The 26,312-nt window shown below is 33.5% G+C and overlaps 1 protein-coding gene across 2 annotated transcripts in view; it reads right to left on the bottom strand.

Moving 5' to 3' along the window:
- Positions 1 to 26,312, bottom strand: part of LOC145678579 (uridine phosphorylase 1) — a 233,189-nt gene that overhangs the window by 11,043 nt on the left and 195,834 nt on the right. For both annotated transcript variants that reach the window (XM_081748893.1, XM_081748892.1), the window contains exons 3-5: positions 16,050 to 16,211; positions 9,080 to 9,265; positions 4,737 to 4,875 (exon numbers count right to left, since the gene is read on the bottom strand). In XM_081748893.1, the coding sequence (XP_081605019.1) occupies positions 4,737 to 4,875; positions 9,080 to 9,265; positions 16,050 to 16,211 (487 nt within the window). The remainder of the gene's footprint in view (positions 1 to 4,736; positions 4,876 to 9,079; positions 9,266 to 16,049; positions 16,212 to 26,312) is intronic.

The following is a 26,312-nucleotide window of genomic DNA, read 5'->3' as shown; positions in this document are numbered from 1 at the left end:
GAAGTTACCTGCGATATATAATTAGTATAGTGGTACAGTTTGCAGACATCAGATCGGAGCTCTATCCACTTACAAATTAAAATGTGTTAAAAGTAATTCATTCCAGATTCGTTTGTAGATAACAACGTTAGCTTGCTTTTGTTGTGTTTTCAGTTACAACCACAGTGTAGAGTGAAGAGTAATTATTCTCAAATTCTTACATGCTAAAGCAACTGACAACACACTCTCTCATACAAAATTAGACTTTGTTTGTACAGAAGGTATTTCTGTTTGAAAATGTTTGGTTTGCAGTATTGCACCATGTCAAGAAGAATGACCAAAGATTCTAGTACAAACAGTGGATACACATTTGACATTGCGTTCAACATCAACCGAATGACACGGATAGTTTGGTAAATAATTTGTTAATTATGAACCAGAATGTCAACTCTTATGTCATAAAGTAAAGGTGAAGGGTTGATGGGAGTATTCTCCCAGTATTGTTATCTACCGTCTCCAGTGGCGTATTTACGATTTTGTTTCGGGAGGGGCTTTGCTAACTTTCGGGGAGGGCTTTGCCTGAAAATGTGAAAATTCTGCAAGATATTTCATATACTTGACTATAATAAGTAAGATTTCGGGGGGGGGGCTTAAGCCCGGAAGCCCTCCCCCTAAATACGCCACTGACCGTCTCCCTTGGGTAGTGGCTCCTAGGATAGTCCCTAAAGAAACAGTTGATAACAACCTGGTTCAGAGCTCGTGTCCCGTTCAAGCGCAAATTAGCAATGATAAAGTAAAATAAATGATATGACATAGGTAGCCTCAGTGGTTCGGAAATTCAGGTTTAATTGTATTTTACTTTTGTACACACACTTGCGTATATACGACTGGCAAGCTGATGACTCCATAAGCTGATGAGTACACACAAACAAAAAGAGAAAATTACCTTGAATGAATTCCTATTTATTGAATGGATGTACATATATATGTAGTAAAAGAAAGGATACTGATAACACACAAATTTTCACTTGATACATCATGAATGCTTAACCGAATGACACTGCGCACGCACTTTAGAAATATAAAACACTTAATATCAGAAAAGAAAGAGAAAAGAAATGTATATATATATATGGTAAATGAAAACACTGAGAATATAGCCCTTCTGGTTATTCCTATTATCACATTCACTAAATCACTGTCTACGTCGAAGTTGGGCTTTCACTGCGAAACAGGGACAATGAATATGGGGATTTGCGTAGAGCACTAATTTCCAACGAGGTTTTGTAGCTCCAAGAATGACACCTTATAAAATTATATAAGGAACATTTTGTTCACTTTTCCTGTTGAGGCTGTAGCTATAATCACACAAAAAACTTAATACTTATTAGTAGTCATTTACATACTAGAACATAGGTAAGTTCGTCCAACGTAAGCTTTTTATACTTCACTCCCTTAACACCAAGCGCTAACTCCTCGCTTCTGTCAACAGTCGGGTATGTACCATCGCCATGTCTCTGGTTGGCAGTGTCTTTTAAGATTTAGTATGAGGAATACAAAAGTTTATATATTCATACTTAATGCAAATATAGTTGTGGTATATTCAGTAGTTCTGGCAACACGTCTTTTAATTTCGTGAGAACGAAGAACTAGAAATTGCAATATTAAATGAGTGTTGTAGACAAACTTTAAGAATTCAGTCTATAGCTTATGGATTTTTCACATAATAGTTCAATACAAAATAGAATGCATATTCGCAATTGTGGAGATTGACCATTCTGCCTGCAATTCACACAAACTGCGAGCACCGTTCCCACGATAGTTGAGATAACAAAGCGTCAGTGTGTCGCACCTGGTCTGCACTATAACAATTTCGAATTTAAAAAGACTTCCAAGCGTTGATAATCATTTAGATGAAAAGTATATACAAAATAGTCTTAGTAGGCAATATCATGAGTTGGTAACTTCACTCAAGAAAAGAAAAAAGTTTGCTGCTCCGAAGCACTCTGCTAATGAGATAAGCATTTGGCTCAGTAAAGAATGATTTCTTTGTATTATTGACGACGCCAGTAGGTCTAGAGAACACCTGCATGCAAAGAAAGAACGTAATTTCTTATCATCTCGAAAGCGTTTAGAACAAAGCAAAAAAATAACATTTCCGTTCACATGAATAAAATAATAATTTTGCATGTTGATTAAAAATTGGAGAAAATATACAGTTTGTCCAATAAGTGCGGTGTTATGACCGTGCTGACGGTCACAACTTGGCATTCTGTAAGGGACCAACATATTGCGAGTAAGCGAAGTAATGTGTTGAGAATCCTGGATAAATGTATGGTAGAAAATGAGTTTGGAGAATTTTAGCTCTTTTTCAAGATATGGAGTTTGCAACACTGCTCTTGATTCGCTGAATGTGGGTGAATATGGGGAAAACACTGGCAACACTGTTTTCGGTGAGCTCTATTCCCAGTGAATAATTGAGATGGTATGGGTCTCTCACTACAAATCACTAGGGCTATATATTTATTTATTTTTTATTAGTTTGAAACACTGTTGATCCAGATGGATGACTATCAGCTGATTCCAAATTCCATGAGTGATTCCTTAAAACTCCATATCCAGATGTCTTCTTTCTTCTGTAGTGAGAGTTCCAGATGGTGTAAAATCCAGTTTCCTTAGCAATTGGGGTTATAGAGCACGAAAAACAATTACAGCATTTAAGTGAAAGCCTCTTCCCCCCCCCCTTTTTTTTAACACTGTGAGAATAAATTTCCTCACTTCACTGTAAACACTTGCTTTAAAATAAGCTTTGGTATATTCACTATTTGTTTGTGATATGTATAACACTTTGGGCTAAAGCGATCACGTAAAGATAAACGTGTGGTTTCACCTGTATGTATGAAAATGTTTATAGGGCTATATTGTTTTATTTTTTTTTTATTTATTTATTTTAAGTTTAGAGCATTCATGCTTGAATCGCTAAAATATTTGAATAGAAACTGACGAGATATGGACAAAACATAGGAATATTAAAATATTAAAATATAAAAATACTGAATGTCTATCAAAATACTTGAGTATATCGAGTGAATATGCTAACTTGAAATAAGATTCATTTATTGCGAACAACATACACGATGTATTACTATTGGAAAATTCACGGATGTTGATTCGTGGTAATCCAGAGGATTTACACGAACGAACATTCGTGATATTGATTTTGTGTGAATTTTAAGAACGCAGAATCTTGCATAATGACAAACAAAAAGTTTCAAATTTCCAAATCTGGGCAGAATACATAAATATATTTTCAACAAAGAAGAATTCTTTCGAAAAAAATTTGGAAGTTATCTTTCATTCATGTGTACTCAAAACATCTCATGGATTCACATGCCAGTACGTATATGTATTGTTGAATTATTTTAGTTAGTCTCATTCATGAACTGTTTAAGATGATAATTTCCAATTAATGTATCCTTTGATCCTATTAAAATGAATATAATTAACCATTAATGAATAATACATGTGAAAGAATATTCATTAGTCTTTATATCAAGGTAAGATGTTACACAAGACGTCTCTGGAAAATATTCATTATATTCAAGATGAAAGATAAGAATATCAAGGAATACTAATCTTGTATACTTCCAAGAAGGTTCTTAAGTATTGTCAAGTTAAGAAGATAACACCCGAAAACTAGATACATCAACTAGCTTTGTGATCTCTTCTTTATGACAAGGCTTATCTCATCAGTTGGTGACTTGCCAACGAAGTGTCAATACTAGCATACTGCATTACTTAATGGTAGTGACTATTACAAGTACCAATGAAACAAATAATAATACTAGTATACTAACACAAATAATATAATCATATAGAATTTTAAAAAGTCAGCTTACTATACCAATCATAGAAGCGGTTGTTAGATGATTTGAATGACACCACTGGTTATTATTATAATTATTATTAAGTATTCTGCCCTTTGGCAGGTCCTGGGATTAATGAGTTTTTCCTTTTTTCTATTTTTTTTTCTTGTTTCTGTTTCTCAATTTTAGATTTGGGCCTGGAAATGTTTCTTTCATGTTTCTCGACCTTCAGCTTCCTCTTTTAACTTCCAATATTTTCTTCTATTTTTCAAATCATCGATCAGTTGTATTCTTGTGTTCATCTTCTTCCTACTCCTCGCTTTCCTTCCATCTTTCCTTCTATGACCACTGGTTATAGTTCATATATTCAAAATGTTTACTAACGCTGTTGAAATGCAGTTAAATTAATGCCAATCCTAAGATTAAACTTTGTTGCAACTGTGTTCAAAATAATAACTAACAAAAGTGTGGAAGTGTGTTCCTATGTTGTCCACAGGTTGTGTGAAGATAAAGTTTAACACTTTTGGAAGTTTGACACATAAAGGAAGTGATGAGGTCAGCATGAAGCTCCGATTGCGTTTATCCACTTCCCTCCTCAGCTTTCACCAGATACCAGTTGAAGAAGCTAAGCGAATCTCTGAGTCACTATTTGAGAAGGACAAAGCGAAAGAATATTCTCGGGTCAAAGATCGTTGCTCTATCACCGAAATAGTAGATAGACTTACGGATTACGCTATTGCAGCCCTATTAGTTGATAGTACTTGTCTAGAATCATCATATATAAACATACCTATCGTACATACACAGTTAAAAAAGTAGAATTTATCTTCCTAAAATACAGTAAATGTAAATTCTGTTCAACGTGTAGTTACTTCACTATTAGAAACTTACCTTCATAAAAATCGTAAGTGCACATGGTTTTGCCAGTCACTGTGTCGTAAGGATCATCTGGATCTGCAAGAGCTTTCAATTCCCGAACCATTTTCTTATCAAGGCGCGCAGGTCTCTGTATCAACTTTCCCAAAACAGGCTACAAACGAAGAACACCAACAGCTTCAGTAAATGGTCGCAATGTTAAAAGTGCATAAATAAATAAATAATAACCTTGACTTAACCAAAGATATTATTCCTTGATACTATAATAAATCAGACTGTCTTATACTAGGAGAATATTAATTGACGTGTACAAGTTAATATTATTTTGTGTTATGAAGCCATAATTATTCAGTCTTTGTATACGTGGTATTCCTAATCCTAATTCTCCCTTATTTCTTCAGTCCTAACTCCTAATTTCAAGTTTTTCATATATCTTTTGGAACCACATGAAACTGTCTACTGTACCTCTATTGTATTGGCTTACAGTTCCATATAGTTGCATTTAATGAACAAGCTTGAGCCTGTCTTTGAGCAGGACACTAAGATAACATATTACTATTACAATATTAAATATAAAGAAATAAGTCACCTCAAATTTTAAATTATGTCTCTTTTTTCCTTATTTTTCACTTATTTTAAGTAATTTCTATCACTGAGTTTGTTGAAACATACAAATACTATATAAATAGTAACAAATAAGGACATGCATTCATTTTCGCATGCAAGAATGACTAAACATACTATAGACCTCTATTTTACGCAACACGCATGATTATGCACCATTATTTAAGTTCTTCTTTGTCAATATTTTACCTTTCTTCTTCTTTTCCTTCCCTCATGTTTTATTCCTTCTCTTTACTTCTTTAAAAATGTTGATCAATAATAGACGAACTATTAGACGTGTACAAACTGACAAATTTAGAGAATAATGAACCTATTCTATAAACTAAGTTTAAAATACATTGGCATCAAAGTAAGAAAAAATCATGTAATTTGTCTACATGTAGCAAATAAATGTGAATTACAATACTTGCCTTATTTGAATGTTACAAGGGAAGGGGAAAGAATTTGTTCAGGAAAACAACTTCCATTCACTTTTTCTTAAAAACACGCAAAGAATTCTGGTTAGGATTAAATTTTTCAGTCTTCTGTATTTAATTTATTGATTTACTTCCTTCACAGTACAAATTTTAGCTGCGATTCACGATTTGGATCAAAAAGTTTACATTTACAAAGGAAGTTCAGAGAGTCAGTTGGGTAAAAGTCATGTTCTATTTGAATTTTTTTGTCTCCTAGCACTTTGACAATTTTATCACTTGGTGCGTTTGTGTAAATTTGCACGAGATCACACATATTTCTAAAACTTTTCATCATCATTGACTCATAAACTATTCTATAGACAACAAAATCGAAAGAATTCTGTGTTTCGTTTGTATTGTTTACAGTTAGAAATATAAACCAATTAAAGTTCTAAATTCAATACATAAAATGGTCCGCTGCACGAACGAATATTTATTTCTGGGAGTAACTTTGCTATAGATCTCTTTTGACACTAAATGTCAACATACCATAAAACGTTAAATAGTGGGATATTGTTTCGTTTCATCAACAAGTTTCAGCACTATTTTCAATGCACAATGCACTTCAACAACTATTTCATAGTAATAAACATTTATATATATATCTATATCTATATCTATATCTATATCTATATCTATATCTATATCGATATATATATATATATATATATATATATATATATAATATTCAATATGAGAACGTCGAGTGTGATTTTCAAAAGAATTTTCCTTAGCTATACCATATGCCTTGCATTAAAGTCTTATCTTTGAAAATGTTCCTGGCTTAAACATTGACTTCTATGGAAACATTGTTCGACTTGTAAGTATAATTACATTTACTGTTGCTAATTGTAACAATGTGCATACACACTGAGATTGAGAAATAAACGTCAAAGTGTAATGGTTTTGATATTATAGTAATATCGTCATTAGGCAGAACAAGTTCTCATCAAATCTAGAGAAAAGTGGTTTTACAACGGATGAAAACGCTGCTGTAGTATCAAAAGTATTATACTTCAAAATTTATTGTTTTTATATTCAATTGTGTACATTTTGCTTAGCAACAAAAAGAGAAATAGTGAATTATGAAAATTTTAAACGTTATATTGTCACAACATGGAGGTGAATTTCAGTGCTGTAACATTCTGTTATAAAATATTGGTGGAAATTATATTGTTATTAATCCGGTAAACGTTTATTTACATAGACAGCAACACTGGTGAGGTATGCTCCGGAAGCACGCTGCCTTGGATCGCCATTGTGTGTTTTTGATCGGTCCTGTGGTAAGGTTTATCAACAATAGCTGAGTGATAGAAGTTAAAGGTTGTATTCGTAATGAATCAACGTGTTAGATTTGTATCGAATATTACAATAAGTTCTTTTATATTATTCAGTTTGTTAAAGGATGTTGTTTTCACAAGTAAGAGAAATTAATAACTTGAAGTTTAAAGTTCATGAAATTGAAAGAGAGAGAGTGAGAAAAGGTTGTGTGGGACAAGAAGTTCCGGACCACCTGGGTTTCTGTAAGTATTTCCTTAAAACTAGTTATTCTAATTTTCCCTGTTAACTTGTTCATTATATTTGCTTTGTTTTTAATCGAAAAGAACTTAAAAAAGAAAAAAAAAGCAGTAGTAAAGTAATTTTCTCCCATTTGGCTGTAGTAATGAGTTGCAGGGGAGGTAATGAAATTGCGTAACAGATGTTCGACCTGTGTGACTGGTTTTGAACGCTCGCTAGGCGAGTATTTCTTCTCTTCACTCTTATTTACCAGCTGCTTTTCAGAGTTAAATTATGCAACTATTAAAAAATATATATATAAATGTAACTGAGACTTGCTTTCAAACTAGTTAATATATTACAGTTCTTCAGCTTCATTACTCAGCTAATGTAAACAAGTCTTGTTTTCAAACTAGTTAATATACTACAATACTTTAGCTTCATTACTCAGCTAATGTAAACAAGTCTTGTTTTCAAACTAGTTAATATACTACAATACTTTAGCTTCATTACTCAGCTAATGTAAACGAGTCTTGTTTTCAAACTAGTTAATATAGTACAATATTTTAGCTTCATTACTCAGCTAATGTAAACGAGTCTTGTTTTCAAATTAGTTAATATATTACAGTTCTTTAGCTTCATTACTCAGCTAATGTAAACGAGTCTTGTTTTCAAACTAGTTAATATATTACAGTTCTTTAGCTTCATTACTCAGCTAATGTAAACGAGTCTTGTTTTCAAACTAGTTAATATATTACAGTTCTTTAGCTTCATTACTCAGCTAATGTAAACGAGTCTTGTCTTCAAACTAGTTAATATATTACAGTTCTTTAGCTTCATTACTCAGCTAATGTAAACGAGTCTTACTTTCAAACTAGTTAATATATTACAGTTCTCTAGCTTAATTACTCAGCTAATGTTGTTTCACAACTCCACTTCCCCACCCCGACAAAAGGAAATGAAAAAAGAAATAAAGTTATAAAAAAATCTTTTGTTTACAAAATAACTACAGAAGGCAATTTTATTGTCAATTTTGTATCAGTCGTATTCATTGAGCGACTTAAGAATTTTTGCTTCAAAAATTGAAATTGATGCTGTTCATTTACAGAACAGAAATATGTAGCGTTTTTCTATATGTTAAATTTCCTTGTTGTTAGCAATAAAAGGTATTAATTATTTTTATGACGGTGTATGTATATAATTTAAATGTAACTATCTCTATCAATAATCCCAATTTGCCTTATCAGGTATCGACCTGTGATGTTGTGTGGGTTCGCATGTGTAAATTCTCTCCGGTTTTAATATTTCAATCGGAATTATGAGATCTGAGGGTTCAGGCTCTTACAGATTCATAAGGTGTTACAGTGTTCAATTGCTGTCTTCCTGGCAATAGATTATCCCCATTATGATGCTGTAACTACGGTCTACCCTTCAAAATAAAGCGTTTTTTTTAAACCTAACATCTTTATATAATATGCTTTCTGAAGGATGGTATCATCAAAACTCAAGAAGACTTAAGATCTTAAAGTGAAAGCTATAACTTAAAATGAAACTTTAAAAAGAATCAAGTTACAATTAAGAAGGACTTAATAAAATACAGAGTTAAAACAACCAGAAATCAACAAAGACTTCTTGTTTTCATTATAGAGAAAATCAATGATTATGAAGCAAAAAAAGTCTAGCTTACATCTTTAAATTCAATTGGTTTAAGTAAGACCAAATAAATATTATGAATTTTTAAATTGATTTACTGACAAGTGTGACATACAACTTTTTACTCACAAGTTCTAAGTAAGGCCTCAGCATTCCATCGACAGCCTCTTCGGATATAACAACAGTACCACCCTCATGCCCAACACCTCCACAGGTTCCAATTCGAAAGAAAATAGGGTCCCTCACTCTGGCATGGTACATCAATTTTATAACTTCATGTAACAATATACCTACAGACGGAATGCCCATACCATGCTGTAAAAAATAATCTTTTTTTTAAAAATACTTCTTTTTCACAGAATAAAACGAACCAATGCAATGTTATCAAATACTTATATTTTTCCCTTCCCTGAAACAGTCCCTGAAAAAGTCAGAGTTTTGTCAATTGACACACAAGATACTTAGTGTAAAACACATTAAAAATTGGACATACGTAATCACCTGATTTAGAACAAGTCACTAAGATAAATTACAAGATATAAAATTAATACTATTATTGAACAATTTACATGTCCCTAATATAGTATATCTACGTATAATAAAAATAATATATTCACTTGACACTATTACTTTTATATGATGTATATCAATAAATTAGAATAAAGAGAAATCTTTAACTGTCAACATTGATTCGAAGTATTTCTTCTACAATTTATAATGGCATTTTCTGAAAATCACAGGACATGACATGGTAGCTCCGTAATCAATAAACTTAGAAACTAACATGTGGATGAAATCTATAACATTTTGTCCAAATCTTAAAAGTAGTACTACTGCATACAGATTTATATATTTTAATTTCTATGTATTTGTATATTTTCTAGTTGTTTTCTTATAAAATTCCAAATTTACATAATATGTATACATGAAATTTGAATATATACACAGAGTGAAACTAGTAATTCATACCAGACCTTCAACTCAGTTCGTATCGCACATAGCCTAGAAATTAAAATCTATCAAGTTGCATGTGCCAAATTTAATCATGTATTTTGGACTTCAATAACCGAGCAGAAGTTGTCTGCCTTGATTAGAAGTCAAATTTTTGAAATAGAAAGTGATAATTTTTGAATCAGGTTCCAAAGGTACGTAAAATAAAAGACACTTTTTTTTCTTTTTTTAAGATTTTGTCTTTCTAAAATGCTTCCTTTGCTCCCAAAATAACAACGCAAATGTAATGAAAAAATCAGCTTAACATCAATCATTTAATCCTTCTAAGCTGAGGGACGCAGTTTTTGCCAGAATATTAACTGATGTGATAATAAAATCCTAAGCGCTCTATTAAATGGTGAAATTTTGAACTTCGGTAAGAGATTGGAAATGGTATACTCACAGCAGAAGTTGAGTTTTCTAATTAGAGTATGATAGCTTTTGATTGAGATTCCAAAGCACGCAAGAAAAGAAACTTTGTTTTTAAGTGCTCTCTCTACCCTTGAAATTGCTTCGAAAATTTTTCTTGCGTTTTATACACGCGAGCAGTCCTATATTCAATGTCGTTCTAGGATTAAAGATAGTAGGACAAGGCGGCTCGTGTATTTTTTCTTTTTCTTTCTTTTTTGTTTTTAGAATGTATGTTTTTTTAATCTCTAGTCCAGAGTGGAATTTTGATTCCTTTGTTTGAATGAAAAAAGTTCTCACATGCATAACTTTCTATCAACTATAAAGATCTTTCGATCACTAACATTTTGTCAATGCTATGTTTGTCAAAGTGGGAGTGATCAAAGATTCCTAACCATTTATAGAAAGACAGGAATGCGAGAATATTTTTCATTCGAGAGAAAGAATCGAAATTCAATTCTGACATTGGTACTATGGATACAAGCTGGAACAGCATTATTGGTGCTTTAACCATTGTCACCGTCTTTTTTTTTTTTTTTTTTTCTATCTTCTGACAATGTTGGCGGAAGTGAACAAAAATTTGACATTCAAGTTATCTTTTGACAGAATGTATCAGGACACAGAAAACAAAGGTGAGTATATTTGCGTTTACCTCCTAGAAAGTTCTTCAAGCTGCTAAAACTAGCAAGGTAAGTTTTTTTCGTTTTTCGTATATAGTCAAATATGTACAGAGTGAGCCTAAAGAATAGACACTTTCAAAATATTACAGAAACAAGCTTTTTAATAACATGGCTGAAATACTCATAAAATTAGAAAAGTACATCCTGAAATTTACATGGCTAAGTAAAATACCCTGTATCTGATCCTTTTCTTCGGACTGCGCGTGTAAGCCTCATGAACACAAATCATTGTTTCATCCGATATAAGTAGTCTCTCAAGACTTTTTGCCTTGCATGGGCAACTAAATCTTTCAATATTTTGTTCCAATCGTAGATGAACTCCTTGTGAGTGGTTGTTTATCATACCGAGTACTAAAACGAAGCCGTAGAACAGTAAGAGAATTATTTTTTGCAAATGCAACCACAATGAAAGCCTTTTCTATCATACTAGCGGCTCAACTCAACTGAACCAGAAACAAACAAAAAGCAGAGGCCGTAAACTCGAAGACTTCCTCTATAAAACCGAACTAAATCCTTGTTGACAACACAAACAATTTTCGATTTCTAAACCATTTAAACTATTTCCTTTATCGTAACGATGTATACTGATTTCTTAACATTAACCATAGTTATTTATTTAATTTTAATAATAAATTTAAGATTTTAATAAAAATGTTTATATATTGCTTAAATATCAAACTTTTCTTTAACTTATTAATAAATTGAATCAACGGTAATTATATTCACGTTTAAGTGTGGTTATTTAATATGCAGTTATCAAAATGTACCGCATCATGTAAGTCACAAAAGTTCCATTACACATGGGAGTTCATATGAAAAGCTTATTACAGTAGAGAAATGGAATCCAATCGAATATTTCATGAATCGAATGCATTTTCGACACATAACTCTTCGATTCTATTTTGCATTCAAACCATTTCTTGGTTAAAACAAACAACTACTTTACGCATATACCAAAGTATAACGAAGATCGATTATACTGAATTGAATTTTGTGCTATTAAATACAAAAATTGACTACGTAAATGGAATGAGAAATTTAATAATACCTTTTAATATTAGTTGTCGACAATAGAAAAACCATATTTTATATACAAACTATATACCTATACATTATATCCTACTTTCTTTTGTTGCACGTAGGCTGATGGTATTGGAATTAACTTGCCTATCATCATTAGAATCTCTGTTGGATAATTTAGAGAATCTCTGTTGGTCATCAAAGTTTTGTTATAATGTTAAATATATAGAACGTTCGTCAGATTACATACTATATACATTTCTGATTAGAAAAGTTACTTTCCTTTTATTGGCATTTATGCTTGAATCATTCTAGGAAAAACGAAAAAAATATTTTGAGTTTGACTGTGAAACTGATTTGACAAAAACTTTGAAACAGATTGAACGTAGGTTTTGGTAGAAGATACGAAGAACACTACTAAACGTAAATAAAGAACATATTGATGATAACAAGGAAGTTTTAAAGGTTAATGCAGTTTGTTTCTGTTCTTTTTCATTAACGGAAAGAGAGAAAAAGTTACGAAAAACGTGTTATGACTTTAGAATGAATATTGACGAGACGGGAAAGGAGCCCAAGCGTTAATAATTTCATTACACGAGGCATTCATCGCGTTCTTTGATATCAAGAGGAAGGAAGACCACCTAGTGTTTGTTCTATGGTGCTGCAGTCGTGTACATTAGCGAAGGTAGTGAAGTTAGAAAATAATGTAATTAGCCTACAGTTGCAGTATTTGAAAAAAAAAGGATGTTCTGAAAATAAAATTAGTTCTTAAGAGTAACTTTATTAAGCCCTCATCAGAGTTGCTCATGGAACTTTATTTTTTCCTTCATTTTTAACTATTTTTTTCCCTTTCTAACTAGACCATCTCTTGAAGTAAACATTGTAATTAAATAACAAAGAAATTGATACTAATTTACTTCTTAAAGTTTGCGCTTGGTTCAAAATGAAATAACGACACTTCTTTAAATAATATGAGCATATAAACTCTTTTCATATTTTACGTGTAATTAGAAAATGAAAGATTGAAGCTTAAAATATATAAAACGATAATCATGCCTATAGTGCTGTATGGTTGCGAAACATGATCGGTTACTCTGACGGAAGAACGTAGACTGAAAGTGTTTTGAATGGGGAATGGCGGAAACTTCATAACGAGGAACTACATAATTTATATGGTTCACCCAACATCGTTAGGTCGTCAAGCCTAGGAGGCTTAGGTGGGCGGGTCATGTAGCTAGAATGGAAGAAAGTAGAAACGCTTTCATTCTTGACTGGAAGACCAATCGGAAAACGACCATTAGGAAGACCTAGGCGTAGATGGGAGGACAATATTAAGATGGATCTCGCAGAGATAGGAATACAAAGTAGAAACTGGATCCAATTGGCTAAGGATAGAAGTCAGTGGGGAGCTTTTGTGAAAGCGGCATTGAACCTCCGGGTTCCATTGGCCATAAAGTTAGTTAGTTAGTTAGTTATACATTAAACATTTCTACTGACCCTAATATTGTTGTCTATGAATTTTACAATATACCTAATAATTTAGTTGCGAAATATATACCATTAAAAAAAGTTGTTAAACACATTTATCCCCCCCCCCCTGGTTTACCTCTGAGATTATTCAAATTTTCAAGTCTAAAGAATTCCATAGAAGACGAAGACATCATCACAAGGAGAACTTTATGCAGTTGCGTAGAAAGTCTAAGTCAATGATATCAACTGCTTATAGAAGGTATATACACAATTTTGAGAACTCTATTAAAGCTGATCCAAAAGTATTATGGTCCTTTATAGAAAGCAAGAAGAAATCACACACAGCTTGTAATCAAATGAAATCCGCTATTCTGAACGATAATAAGTCAATAGCTAATGGTTTTGCTTATTATTTTGGGAGTGTGTTTGCGCCTTCTACTCCTTCAAAATACAAAAGTAATGTGTCAACAACAAAAATTTTGCAATGTATTAATATAAAGGATGTTTCACTTACAGAATGCATACCATCAATAAAGAAATTAAAAGCATCCAAAATCTAGTGGACCTGATGGCTTTCCCACTTATATCTTTAAGGGTTGTGCGGATATTCTTCAATATCCACTAATTTTCATCTATAATCTCATATTAACTACTAGCATTTATCCTGATCATTGGAAACATAGTAAAGTTACTCCAATTCTTAAGAAAGGTAATCAGAATCAAATTGAAAGTTACAGACCTATTGCTTTGATTTCAACACCTTCTCAAATCTTTGAACAAATTATTTACAACAGAATTTTTATACAGTTGAAATTCTATATCACTCCATCCCAACATGGCTTTTATCCTAAAACATCCACGTTAACCAATCTTCTTTCTCATTTACTTAATTCCTATCAGAATCATAAAATGCCAGTCACCTTGTTGATGTAGTATATACTGATTTGTCCAAGGCGTTTGATAAATTAGATAGCTCTCTTTTGTTGGCTAAGTTGGATTTCTTTGGGTTATCTAACAGCTTATTAAAATTGTTATATTCATATTTACTCAATTGGAAATATACAGTTATTTTCAATCGTACACAATCTTTCCCTTATACAGCTTCATCCGGCGTTTCTCAAGGATCTAATCTAGGTCCTTTATTATTTTTACTTTTCATTAATGACTGACCATCTGTTATCAAACACTTACAGTTGTTACTTTACGCTGATGATCTAAAAATTTACAAGCAGATTAACTCAATTACAGATTCTGACAATCTGCAACAAGATATTGATTCTTGTTATCAGTGGAGTGTAACTAACAATTTACCATTTAATGTTAATAAGTGCTCTGTCATTACGTTTACTAAGAAAAAGATGTTCAGAAAACATGATTATAGTATCAATGGAACTCTGTTAGGTAAGAATGATGTTGTTGATTTGGGCATTACATTTGATACTAAACTGTCATTTAATTTACATTTGAAATGTTTAGTTTCTGAATTATATAAACGTCTAGGATTTATCGTAAGAACACCAAAATCTATGACTGACGTTTCTGCAATCACAACTTTGTATTACACATTTTTACGGAGTAAACTTGAATATGCTTGTGAAATTTAGAGCAATTATTTTCAAACTCACATTGATGACTTAGAACGTGTTCAGTATAAATTTCTTTGTTATTTGTATTTTAAAAAGTACAATAGAATAGCTAAATTAAATAGATTATCTTATTCTGCTTTTTAGTTAGAATTTTCCATGCCTATGCTAATTACTCGTAGATTGCACGCACAAAATATTTTATTGTATAAGATTATTAATTATTTTGTGGATGTGCAAGATTTTTTGCAATATATTAAATTAAATGTTAAATCTGTACGTTTAAGATTACATATACCATTTTCTATAAGCAGGTCAAATATCATTTAACATCAACATTAGCCAGCAATTAGATTGTGTAATCTTCACAATCAGTTAATTATGAAGGGTATAAAGATTGATTTTTTTATGCCTTATGCTCAATATGTATCTATAATTCGAAATTACTATAAGTAACAAGGTTCAATGTAACAATGTGCTTTAAACTTTATATATCAATGGTCACAATTGTATTTCCATCATTACCTCATCATTTTTTTCATTTTCTATGTATTTATACATATTTTGTATTACCCTTATTAGCTCTTTTCTACTTTTTGTATTCCTAGCATCATTTCTTTGTATTATATTCTTGTATTCACATATCTTTCTTATAATTTGTCTTGTATTTGTAGATTTTTATTAGAATTTTGCATACTTTCTTCTATTGTAATTTAGCTCATGTATTCTTTTATTTGCCACTTGTTAAATGGAGCATACAGCTCTGTCAAGGGCTTTGAAATAAATAAATAAATAAATAAATAAATAAATAGGATTGTGAATAGCTGACACACGTATCGCTAATGGTATGTTCACAGTAGTAAGAATAGTTCCAAAGCTTTTAAACAGAGAATATGTAAGAGATCTTTTTACATTTATTAATCATCCATATATTATAGGAACACTTACGCTTATGGACAGAACAGGACCCACTTTGAACATGGAGTATCGGTACGAGTACTGACTGATATCAAGCAGCGTCGTTCCTGCAGGCAACTTGTGACCAATTTCCTCCATGATGTAGTAGGCAAATTGCTCCATACGTTTAGGAGTGCCACCCATACACACAAACTAGAAAAAAGGAAACAATTATTTCTCAAAGTTAGAAAAATGTTGTTCTCTTTAAAATCAAAAAGCACTTTGGAATTTGTTATCTTGCATATTTCTAAAGTAGGTGTAATAAACCGATATGCACCCTAGAATAATAAGACTGTCGTAACTCAAAATAGGTTTTTAAATTGTTACTATTTTTTAATGTGTAATAATTGTAATTTCTTTGCATTTAAAAATGGTTTTCTCTAACTAACTAATCCTATGGCATATGGAACCCGGAGATTCAATGCCGCGTTCACAAAAGTTGTCCACTGACGTTTCCTTAGCCAACTGGATCCAGTTTCTACTTTGTATTCCTATTTCTGCGAGATCCATCTTAATATTATCCTTTCATTTGCGACTAGGTCTTCCTAATGGTTGTTTTCCGGTTGGACTTGAAGTTAAAACTTTGAAAGCGTTCCTACTTTCTTCCATTCTGTCTACATAATCTGCCCACCTGAGCCTCCTAGATGGTTTTCTCTACAATAATTAATATTGTATGAATTGAAATAACGCTACCATTCTTCAAAACAGAAAAAGATATTAAAGTTTCTTTAGATACAAAGTATTTTCTAATTTTTTTATGGCTTATCTGTAAAATTGACATTTTAAGAGTTACAACAGTCTTAATTCAAAGGTACGAATACTACTGATAGCGTTTGTTTCAATAATATTTTTAAATTACTTATTTATTTACTTTATTATTTACCTTTTTTATTGGTTTTAGTTCTCAAATGGAGCATCTGTGTAATATTGTTTCATTATTTCCAATAAACGAGAGTTTAATTCAATAACAGAGACTAATGGAAACAATAAAATTTCGTTAACCTGACAGCTTTACCAAGAGAATGCTTTAGATGTTCTATCACTGACAATAAAACATAATTAACTTCTGTTACGGAGCAGAAACTATTTTCTGTAAACCGCATATTTAAAATAAATGTACTGTTGTTAAGCTTCTTGTATAGTGAGGTTCAGTTTTCAGGACAAACTAATTCGAACATCACTCTATATGTAGAGTGTTAATTTAGTAATAATGTAGTGTCAATTTCTTTCTATTTTTATTTACTACTCATGAAATACAACTGAGAGCTATCCACACAATATTTCATAAAGATTAAAAAGTCTAGTTTCACTTTCTGTTGTATCTTACTCTAATAATATTCAAAGAGCTTATCAAAACTTTTTTTGACAGTAAGTTCTAGAGTACATCGAAGTTAAATTTGTTGGATTACTTCGCCTTTAATCGAAAATTATGACTAACTCTTAAAGTTTAATTTCTGTTCCACTAAAATAATATCCAAAGACAACACATATATCAATAGATAGATGATATCGCGCTGAAAAAGACAATATGCTTGAGCGTAAATTCCAAGGATGTTATAAATAGAGGATCTGCCCATATGTGTCGTCATCCTATTAAATCGATGAAGCCAAAAAACAACCGAGCATCGGCATGTCTGACTGGCTACTCTCGTTTCTGCCATTCCCTGATTGACTACTTTCATTTCCGCCATGATTGTTGGCTCAAAACATTGCGATCCTATTGGGCGGAGTGGGCAGAGTAGGGGTGGCGAAACTGTGACGTATGGCTTCAAGATTTTGTTGTAAGGGCAGATCCTCTATTTTATAAGGTCCTTGGTAAATTCTCGTGCGCAGTTTTGTAGAAAATTGAAGAAAATGAAGTTTCGTGGCGACAGAAAGTATGACATTCGTTGCCAATAATAATTGACAATTTGCCAATAATAATTAGTTGCCAATTTGTTTCGCTGGAAGAAATTTATTTATTTATGTTCAGTATATATAGGAAACCTGTTTAACGTGCGTTCTTGTCACCACGGCATTGCGTGTCCTCAATTTGCGAATCGAAGAAAAGGCCTCTAGGTATAGAGGTTAGCTGCGAATATATTGAATGAGCAGTCGCCGATAGAAGACAAGGGGTGGTCCTCCAGCTTGGGGGGTTGGCCTGAGGCTAATGACATCCTATAAAAAAGGCATTTCTTCAAAAACCTCAGACCAGGACTGATAACTCGGCACGACCTCAGCAAAATAAAATGAATATTAAATTTGGAACATGGAATGTAAGAAGTTTTTACAGGGAGTAATTCGTAACGAGTAAGCAACAGAAATATAGGATGGATCTGTAGTAGTTCAGGAAGTTAGATGAGAAGGAAAGGGAGCAGTGAAGCCCGGAAATTTTACGTTCTTTTACGGGAAAGGAAATAAAAATCACCAATTAGGAACAGGTTTTTTCGTTCACAAACGAATAATATTAGCAATAAAATCGGTTGAATTTGTTAATGATAAATTATCTTTTATTACTCTTAAGGGTCGGTGGTGTGATATTATTGTTCTAAATGTACATGCCTAACAGAAGATAAGAATGGCCATATAAAAGACGGTTTTAACGAAGTAGTACGGGTATTTGACAAACTTCCGCGATACCATATGAAAATTCTATTGGAATTTCAATGCGAAGGTAAAACGAAAGAACATTTTCAAACCAATTATAGGGAGGTGTACATAAGGAAAGTAGGCCTAATGACAACGGCGTTAGAGTCGTGAACTTTGCAACACCAAAAGCCTTATCGTGAAGAGTACAAAATTCCCACATCGTGACATTCATAAATATACTTGGACCTTACCAGATGGAAAAAACACATAAATTGATTACGTTTTAGTAGATAGAAGAAGACAGTCTAGCATAACTGATGTTCGGTCGTTCAGAGGGACTGACTGTGACACTGTTTACTACCTGGTACCAGCGATAATAAGAGAGAGATTATCGTTGATTAAAGGAAATATTCAACATCTGGAAACAGAGAGGTTTAATTTAAAGAAATTAAGAGGAGAGCTAGGCGAGAGGGGAATACTAGATTGACGTGTTGAATAGATTCTCGATTTTAGAATGTTCGGAGCGTACTAGTGTTGAAGATACTTGGATTAAAATTAGAGATAGCATTAGAATTTCAGCAAAAGAAAACTTTGGACAAGCGGAAATACATAGGAACAAACCACGATTCGACCAAGAATGCACTAAACTGGCAGAGAAGAGAAAACAATCAAAACTGTGTTGACTACAAAATGCGAATTATATAACCACACAAAATTTTCTGACGTCAGGCAGGAAATGTTCAAAACTTTTACGACAAAGAAATGTGATTTTTGAAAGCTAAAATCAATCAACTTGAAGATAATATTAAAAACAAAAATATTCCAGACACAAGGGTAGCACTGAATTTAAGAAAGGCTTATATATTAAAGAAAGTCGACGGAAGAAGCTTTACTGATACAGAGCACCTTGAATAGCTAGAAAGGTTTCTTTGACGATTTACTTAACAAGCAGCCAGAATCTAATATTCGTAAAGAAAGGGAAGTACACACCAGAACTGTATATTACCTACAGAACCGAAGTCTATATCAGCTTAACAAAACCGAAGTAGAAATCGCTATAAAGTAATTAAAGAAACACAAATCTACGGGTGAGTTAATTTTCGCTGGAGGAGAAAAATTGTGGAAAAAGACACATAAACTCATTCTACTTATTTGGAACAAGGAGGAACTGCCATAAGAGTGGAAAGAATCAATCACTGTTCCAATTCTCAAGAAAGGTGATAAAACTGAGTGTAATAATTATCGAGGACTCTCTCTTCTGTTATGGGGGAAACATTGTACAATATTCTTACAGAATTACAGAATTTGGAATACCGATAGCAAAGCTAGTTAGGTTAATTAAGATGTATTTAAACGAATTCCAAGATAAAGTTTGAGTAGAAAAATTCTTGTCTAAAGGGTTTCACGTTGAGATGGCCTGGAACAAGAAGATGATTTACTGCCTTTGTAATTCAGTTTTTTCTGGAGTACGCCATAAGGAAAATCAAAGGTAGCAATCAGGGCCTATAGCTGAATGGTATTCACCAGGTTATGGCGTATGCTGATGATGCAAATCTGATAGAGGATGATAGGAGAACAATAGAAAGAAATGCAGAGGTTTTATTAAACGCTTACAGGAACATGGGCTTAGAAATAAATGCAAAGAAAACTAAATACATGGAAGTTCGTCGAGTTCGTAATACTGCAAACTATGGATGCATCAAAATATCAAATAATACTTTCGGTAAAGTGGACAATTACTTTCAAATTTCTAGGATAAACATTAATAGTCTGAAACCATATCCACGACGAAATTAAATGTCGACTGAAAGCAGGAAATTCGTGTTATTGTTTAGTTCAAAATATTTTGTCGTCGTGAATTCTGTCTAGGATTTTGAAACTTTGAATATATAAAATGATAATCATACTTGTGCTGGTAACATGGTCACTTACCCTGAGGGAAGAACGGAGATTGAAATATTCCAGTATGAAATATTGAGACGAATATTCGGACCCAAGAGGAATGGGAATAGCGGAAACTTCATAACGAGAAACGGGCATAATTTATACCCTTTACCAAATATTGTTGGGGTCATCAAGTCTAGGAGGGTCAGGTGGGCGGGTCATGTAGCCAGAATGAAAGAAAGTAGGAACGCTTTGGATTTCAAGTGGGAATCCAATCGGAAAATGACCATTAGGAAGACCTACGCGTAAATGAGAGGACAATGTTAAGATGGAACTTCAGAAATAGGGATACAAAGTAGAAACTTGATCCAGTTGTTTAGGGACAGAAGTCAATAAAGAGCTTTTGTTAATGTGGCATTTGAATCTCCGGGTTCCATAGCTAATAGAGTTAATTAATTAATACGTATCAAACTCTTAATTATCAGATTTTTGTTTGTCTTCTCGTAACAATGATATACATATTCTTTATGCAATACTACCTGTAAATAAAATACTTTAGAAATTACCGTAGATAATATTCTTATAAATTGATTTTTGTTAAAGAATTTTTCTTGAAGGCCATGTGGTAAGAGAAAAAAATCTCGCTAGTTACATGATTATGTTATTCACTTTTCAGTGTTCGATAGTTATAACGTTCTTCCTTTCGAAAGTCTATTTTTATTTTACATCTGCATCATTGCATGACATACAACCATTAATTTCTCAACTTTAAGAACGATATCGTTTGAATAGTAGAAAATTCTTAATCATTTCGGTTTGATAGCTAAAAATTGATGTGAAATATAAATAGCCATGAATTAGCTTATCTGACCCATATCAACATGAAATTCTTCTTTTCGATCTTACATTCGACAAAACAAAATAGTAATGAGGCCACATTACAGGAGCGTCATTTCAGACTTCGCTTGAGGAGGGGCAAGAGCACCACCGACATAAGATTTTCACGTTTTGTACTAGTATATTAGTACACAATCGATTACAGTATATGTATTCCTCAAACGCTTGGGAGGGGGGCAATTGCTCCCTCCTGCCCTCATAAATGACGCCCCTGCCACGTTGTCTCGAGTCCTTACTTGTGAAGGAGAATTCTAGTTTTATTATTATTATTATTATTATTATTATTATTATTATTATTATTATTATTACAGTTTAGAACCTATAACCAGTTTCTGACTATCGGACACACATTTCGGCACTTGTAAAAGTTTGTGAAAATGAGTATCAAAATTATTGTGTTGGTTCTTTGTTATTGTTTTAATAAGCGTAAAAAAAAAAAAAAAACCGAAAGAAAAAGAAAAAGAGAAAAATGGAGAAGTTTTGCCAGGAACCTTTACGTGACATAAAATAAAAACATAATTTTTTTTCTAGAATCTAACCGATATTTTTATTTATATACAGGGAGTTCCAATACAACACTAACAAACTTTGGAAAATGATTCCTCACAAGAAAAGATGAAATAGAAATCAGGGACCGACCTAGGTGTAGAAATGCGTTATTTCTGAATTATAGTCTGCCGAAGATTGGGAGAGACGAGAAAATAAACAGCCATAATCTAGGAACGAAATGTCAGATCAAGGTCGGATAAAAGAGAAACTGGTACTGAAAACGGTACAGATTATTTTAAACATATTCCATTAATGTAACCAGTACAGGTACAATCTGTAACAGTTTTCTGCTCCTGATTAATCATTTTTCGTTTGTAGAAGACCTCATGAATTTTCTTCTATGGATCGTAGATAACTCTGTTGCCGTCTTTGTTTCACATCGAGTTGTACAGTCACGAACATTAATAAATGAAGGTTGGAGCCATAAGAAATAATGTCTTCAGCCTCCATTTATTAATGTTCGTGACTGTACGAGGGTAATCCCAAAAGTAAGATATAGTATTTTTTTTTTTAAGAAATACAAAGAAACGTTTATATTCAATAATATATACATCATTTCCAAGTTTGTACATTTATCTTATTCTTTATTAACAATTTCGCCATTACGGTCGATGCATTTTTGTAGGCGATATGGCAGTTTCTGAATACCCTGTCATACCATCTCACCCCCATATGTTTGAGGATACGTTGAACCTCATTTTCCACTTCTTCGTTGTTGCTAAAGCGCGTTTCGACCAAATATTCTTTCAACTTAGGAAACAGGTTCTATTCATTAGTTTGCTTAGCCTTTCGCGACTGTCTTGAAAATTGACAGGTTCTTGCTCCTTTTTCGCTAGCGTATGATCAGCTGCAAACTCCTTACATTACTTGAGGACGTTTTTGGATCCATACATGGATCGTTATACAATTGTGTCAATTAGTTAGCGTTCAAAACCCAAATAACTGCATGAACTTTTTTGCACTTGGAGGTAGCGCCACGTGGAAGATCCATTACAAGTGGCTATCAAGCCAAGACTGACCGTGAGATCCCGATGCGCACAGACATGTTTAGGATAAGGGGAAACAACAGACACCGCGCAAACAGTTTCCTTGTATCCCCAGCACTTTGGAGACCTTACATTTTTGGAATGCCCTTGTATATTAATACAATCTATATAAATGAAATGAAATCTTTAACTTTTACGTCCAACTGTTATGCCGGTTAGGCTAAAGGAGACGATGATGATGAGAAATGAGTGAAATGGTGGAATGAAGTGGGAGGAAACGGGAGAACCCCGAGAAAACCCACGAGCACGGTGTTCGTCCACTACAAAGTCCACACAGCGCGAGCTGGGATCGAACCAGGACCCCAAGCACCGGAGGTGAACGCTCTACCACTGAGCCACCGCGCCCCCTTAATATAATCTAGGCACAAAGTAATCACTAAATTCTTTTATCCGATATTCATCCAAAACTTCGTTCTCGAGTTATGACTCTAATTTTATTGTCCCTTCCAACTTTCGACGGGTCATAATTCCAAAATGATTGTTTCGTGCGTCCACGGTGGTCTCTATTTTATTTTTTCTTGTGAGGAACAATTTCCCAAAGTTTGTTGATGTTGTTTCCAAACACCGTATACAGTATGTATGTATTTGTCGTTTATAAGCACAATGCTATATTACGTTATATTCATTTCCGAAACAAGTAACTGAAACTTCTAAGTACTTCCGTTCCAATGTGCAAGTTAGGTAAATATAAAACTCAAAGTGGTCTTATTTTGAAAATCATACAAAGTTACAAACAAAATTGACTCACACCAATTATACATTAATTATAGAAGCCAGCGAGAAGCTAGTTAAATTGACTGAACAAACAAGCCGGCACGGCTCAACTAGGAAAAGTTTAAATTTTAGTTTTCGCCTTCCTAGGAATAGTTTAATTTGGTCACTTGGGATATCTGTAGTATATGTATGAATCATGAAGTGTATGATAGAAGAATGTGTGTGTCACTGTTAAGATGTGTGTGTGTGTGTGTGTTACTATTAAGATCATCCGTGTCAGTGTCACTGTTAGGAGGTGTGTTCTATTACTTTTATATATGAAACACTTAACTATTTTTCCATGATATCCTTATTTAATGATACTGGTGCATGCAAGCAACACTTCTAATTATCTCAAAGATACAAATTATTAACTTCATGCTATGAAATATTATTATTTCAAGTCTTTTTTCTTGCATTTTCTATAACATGCGTACTTTTTCTCCGCCAGCCTTTCTTCACAGACTCTTGACTACTCTCCCCTACGTTCTAAACTCCACAGACTATTCACTACAATATTCTTCACAGACTATTCACCATTTGCTACACTACTCTCCTCCAACATAGTTTATTTATTTGGTCTAGGAATTAATTCGTGCGGGTGGACAAGAGATGGCGCAACGAACGGAGCGTCCCACAGTTCCGTGTATCCACACATGTGTTGCAAACCCCTGTCATCGCGTATAATTCGTAGTATAGGGCAGTGGATTAAAGCGTCAACAACACCAGTTTGTAGTTAAGTGAACATGGCGCAATTCGTGCCTGATAAAGTGTTTTTGCGGGGTGTCCTGCTGCATTACTTTAACATGCAGAAAAGTGCGACTGAAAGTCATCGTATTTTGGTGGAAGTGTATGGTGACCATGCTCTAGCTGAGCGAACGTGTCAGAAGTGGTTTGCACGGTTTAGAAGTGGTGATTTCGGCTTGGCAGACCAAGAGCGAGCTGGACAGCCAAAAAAAATTCAAGACGAAGAATTGACAGCATTGCTCGAGCGGGATTCGTGTCAAACGCAGGAACAACTTGCAGCAGCATTAGGCGTTGATCAAACAACAGTCTCCAAACGCTTGAAAGCCATGGGAATGATTCAAAAGATGTCACATTGGGTTCCACATGAATTGAAAGACAGAGACGTTGAAAGACGAAAAACCATTTGCGAATTGCTGCTTCAACGACAGAGCAGAAAGGGGTTTCTGCATCGAATTATTACGGGTGATGAGAAGTGGATCCATTACGAGAACCCTAAACGAAAAAACGCCTGGGTGAAACCAGGTGAACCAGGTCCATCACAACCAAAACGAGATATTCACTGTGCAAAGGTTATGCTGTGCATATGGTGGGATATGAAAGGTGTGGTGTACTATGAGCTGCTGCAACCGGGTGAAACTATGAATGGAGAACGTTATCGACGACAATTAATGCGTTTGAAGCAAGCTCTGGCCAGAACACGACCAGAATGGGAGAACAGACATGATAAACTTATTGTTCAACATGATAACGCTCGCCCACATGTCGCAAAACCGGTCAAAACCTATTTAGAAAATGTCGGATGGGAAGTTTTACCCCACCCGCCGTATTCACCAGACGTTGCTCCTTCGGACTACTACTTGTTCGATTGCATGAACAACGATTTCATTGGACAGCGGTTTACTTCTTCAGAAGATATCGAAACATGGGTCTCTGACTGGATCGCTTCCAAGGATGAGGACTTCTTTCGCCACGGAATCCGTACATTGCCTGACAGATGGGCGAAAGTGGTGGCTAGCAATGGACAATATTTTTCTTAAGGTATTTATGTATTTTGTGTTTGTACTACTGCTTCAATGTGTGCGTACCAACCGCACGAATTAATTCCTAGACCAAATATATTCACACTAAGTTCGAAATTCACTATAACAGTGTGCAGTAATGGTGAGAGGGAGTCTTCAATAAACAGATTAAAACAGTTAAGCGAAAACACTGGTAATCCACGTTAAACACAGTCGAAAATATGCCCCAAAAAAAAAAAAAAAACCCTCTGGGCCACTCCTAAAATCATCATTGCGTGTCACCGTTAGTAGTACGTGTATCACTTAGAAGAAGACAAACAACAATAGACTTTGCTCTTAACAGTATAGATAGATAGATAGATAAATAGATAGATATAGATATTCATACAGTACATAAATAAATAAATAACCTACTCCATCACACAGGCGCGCACCCGCGGGGGTCCACCGGGTCCGAATCCTCCCAAATGATTCCTAACTCATACATTTGTACACTTTTTTAAAATTAAAACTGCTTGTTTAACAGGGAAATTATTTATTTGGCATGAAAAAAAATGATCTTACATTTCATCTGATTTGATCTTACAATTGATTTGTTTCTCTTATAAAAACTCTCTAGTTCTATCATTTTTTCCCTGAAAATATAGGTAGAAGTATTTTACAACGGGTATTATTCTGTACCTGAAAAGATGATAAGTAAAAATTATTACCCGTTCAATACTACATAGACATAGTGGTTTGTAATATTGAACCTTCTCCCCAATGCTTGGATCTCTCCCAATGAAAATTTC

The sequence above is a fragment of the Thermobia domestica genome, chromosome 2 (assembly GCF_964235325.1).
Source record: "Thermobia domestica chromosome 2, izTheDome1.hap1.1, whole genome shotgun sequence".
NCBI classification, from domain to species: Eukaryota; Metazoa; Arthropoda; class Insecta; order Zygentoma; family Lepismatidae; genus Thermobia; species Thermobia domestica.
Note: the sequence above shows the minus strand (reverse complement) of the source record. Positions and strands in the feature narration are given on the sequence as shown.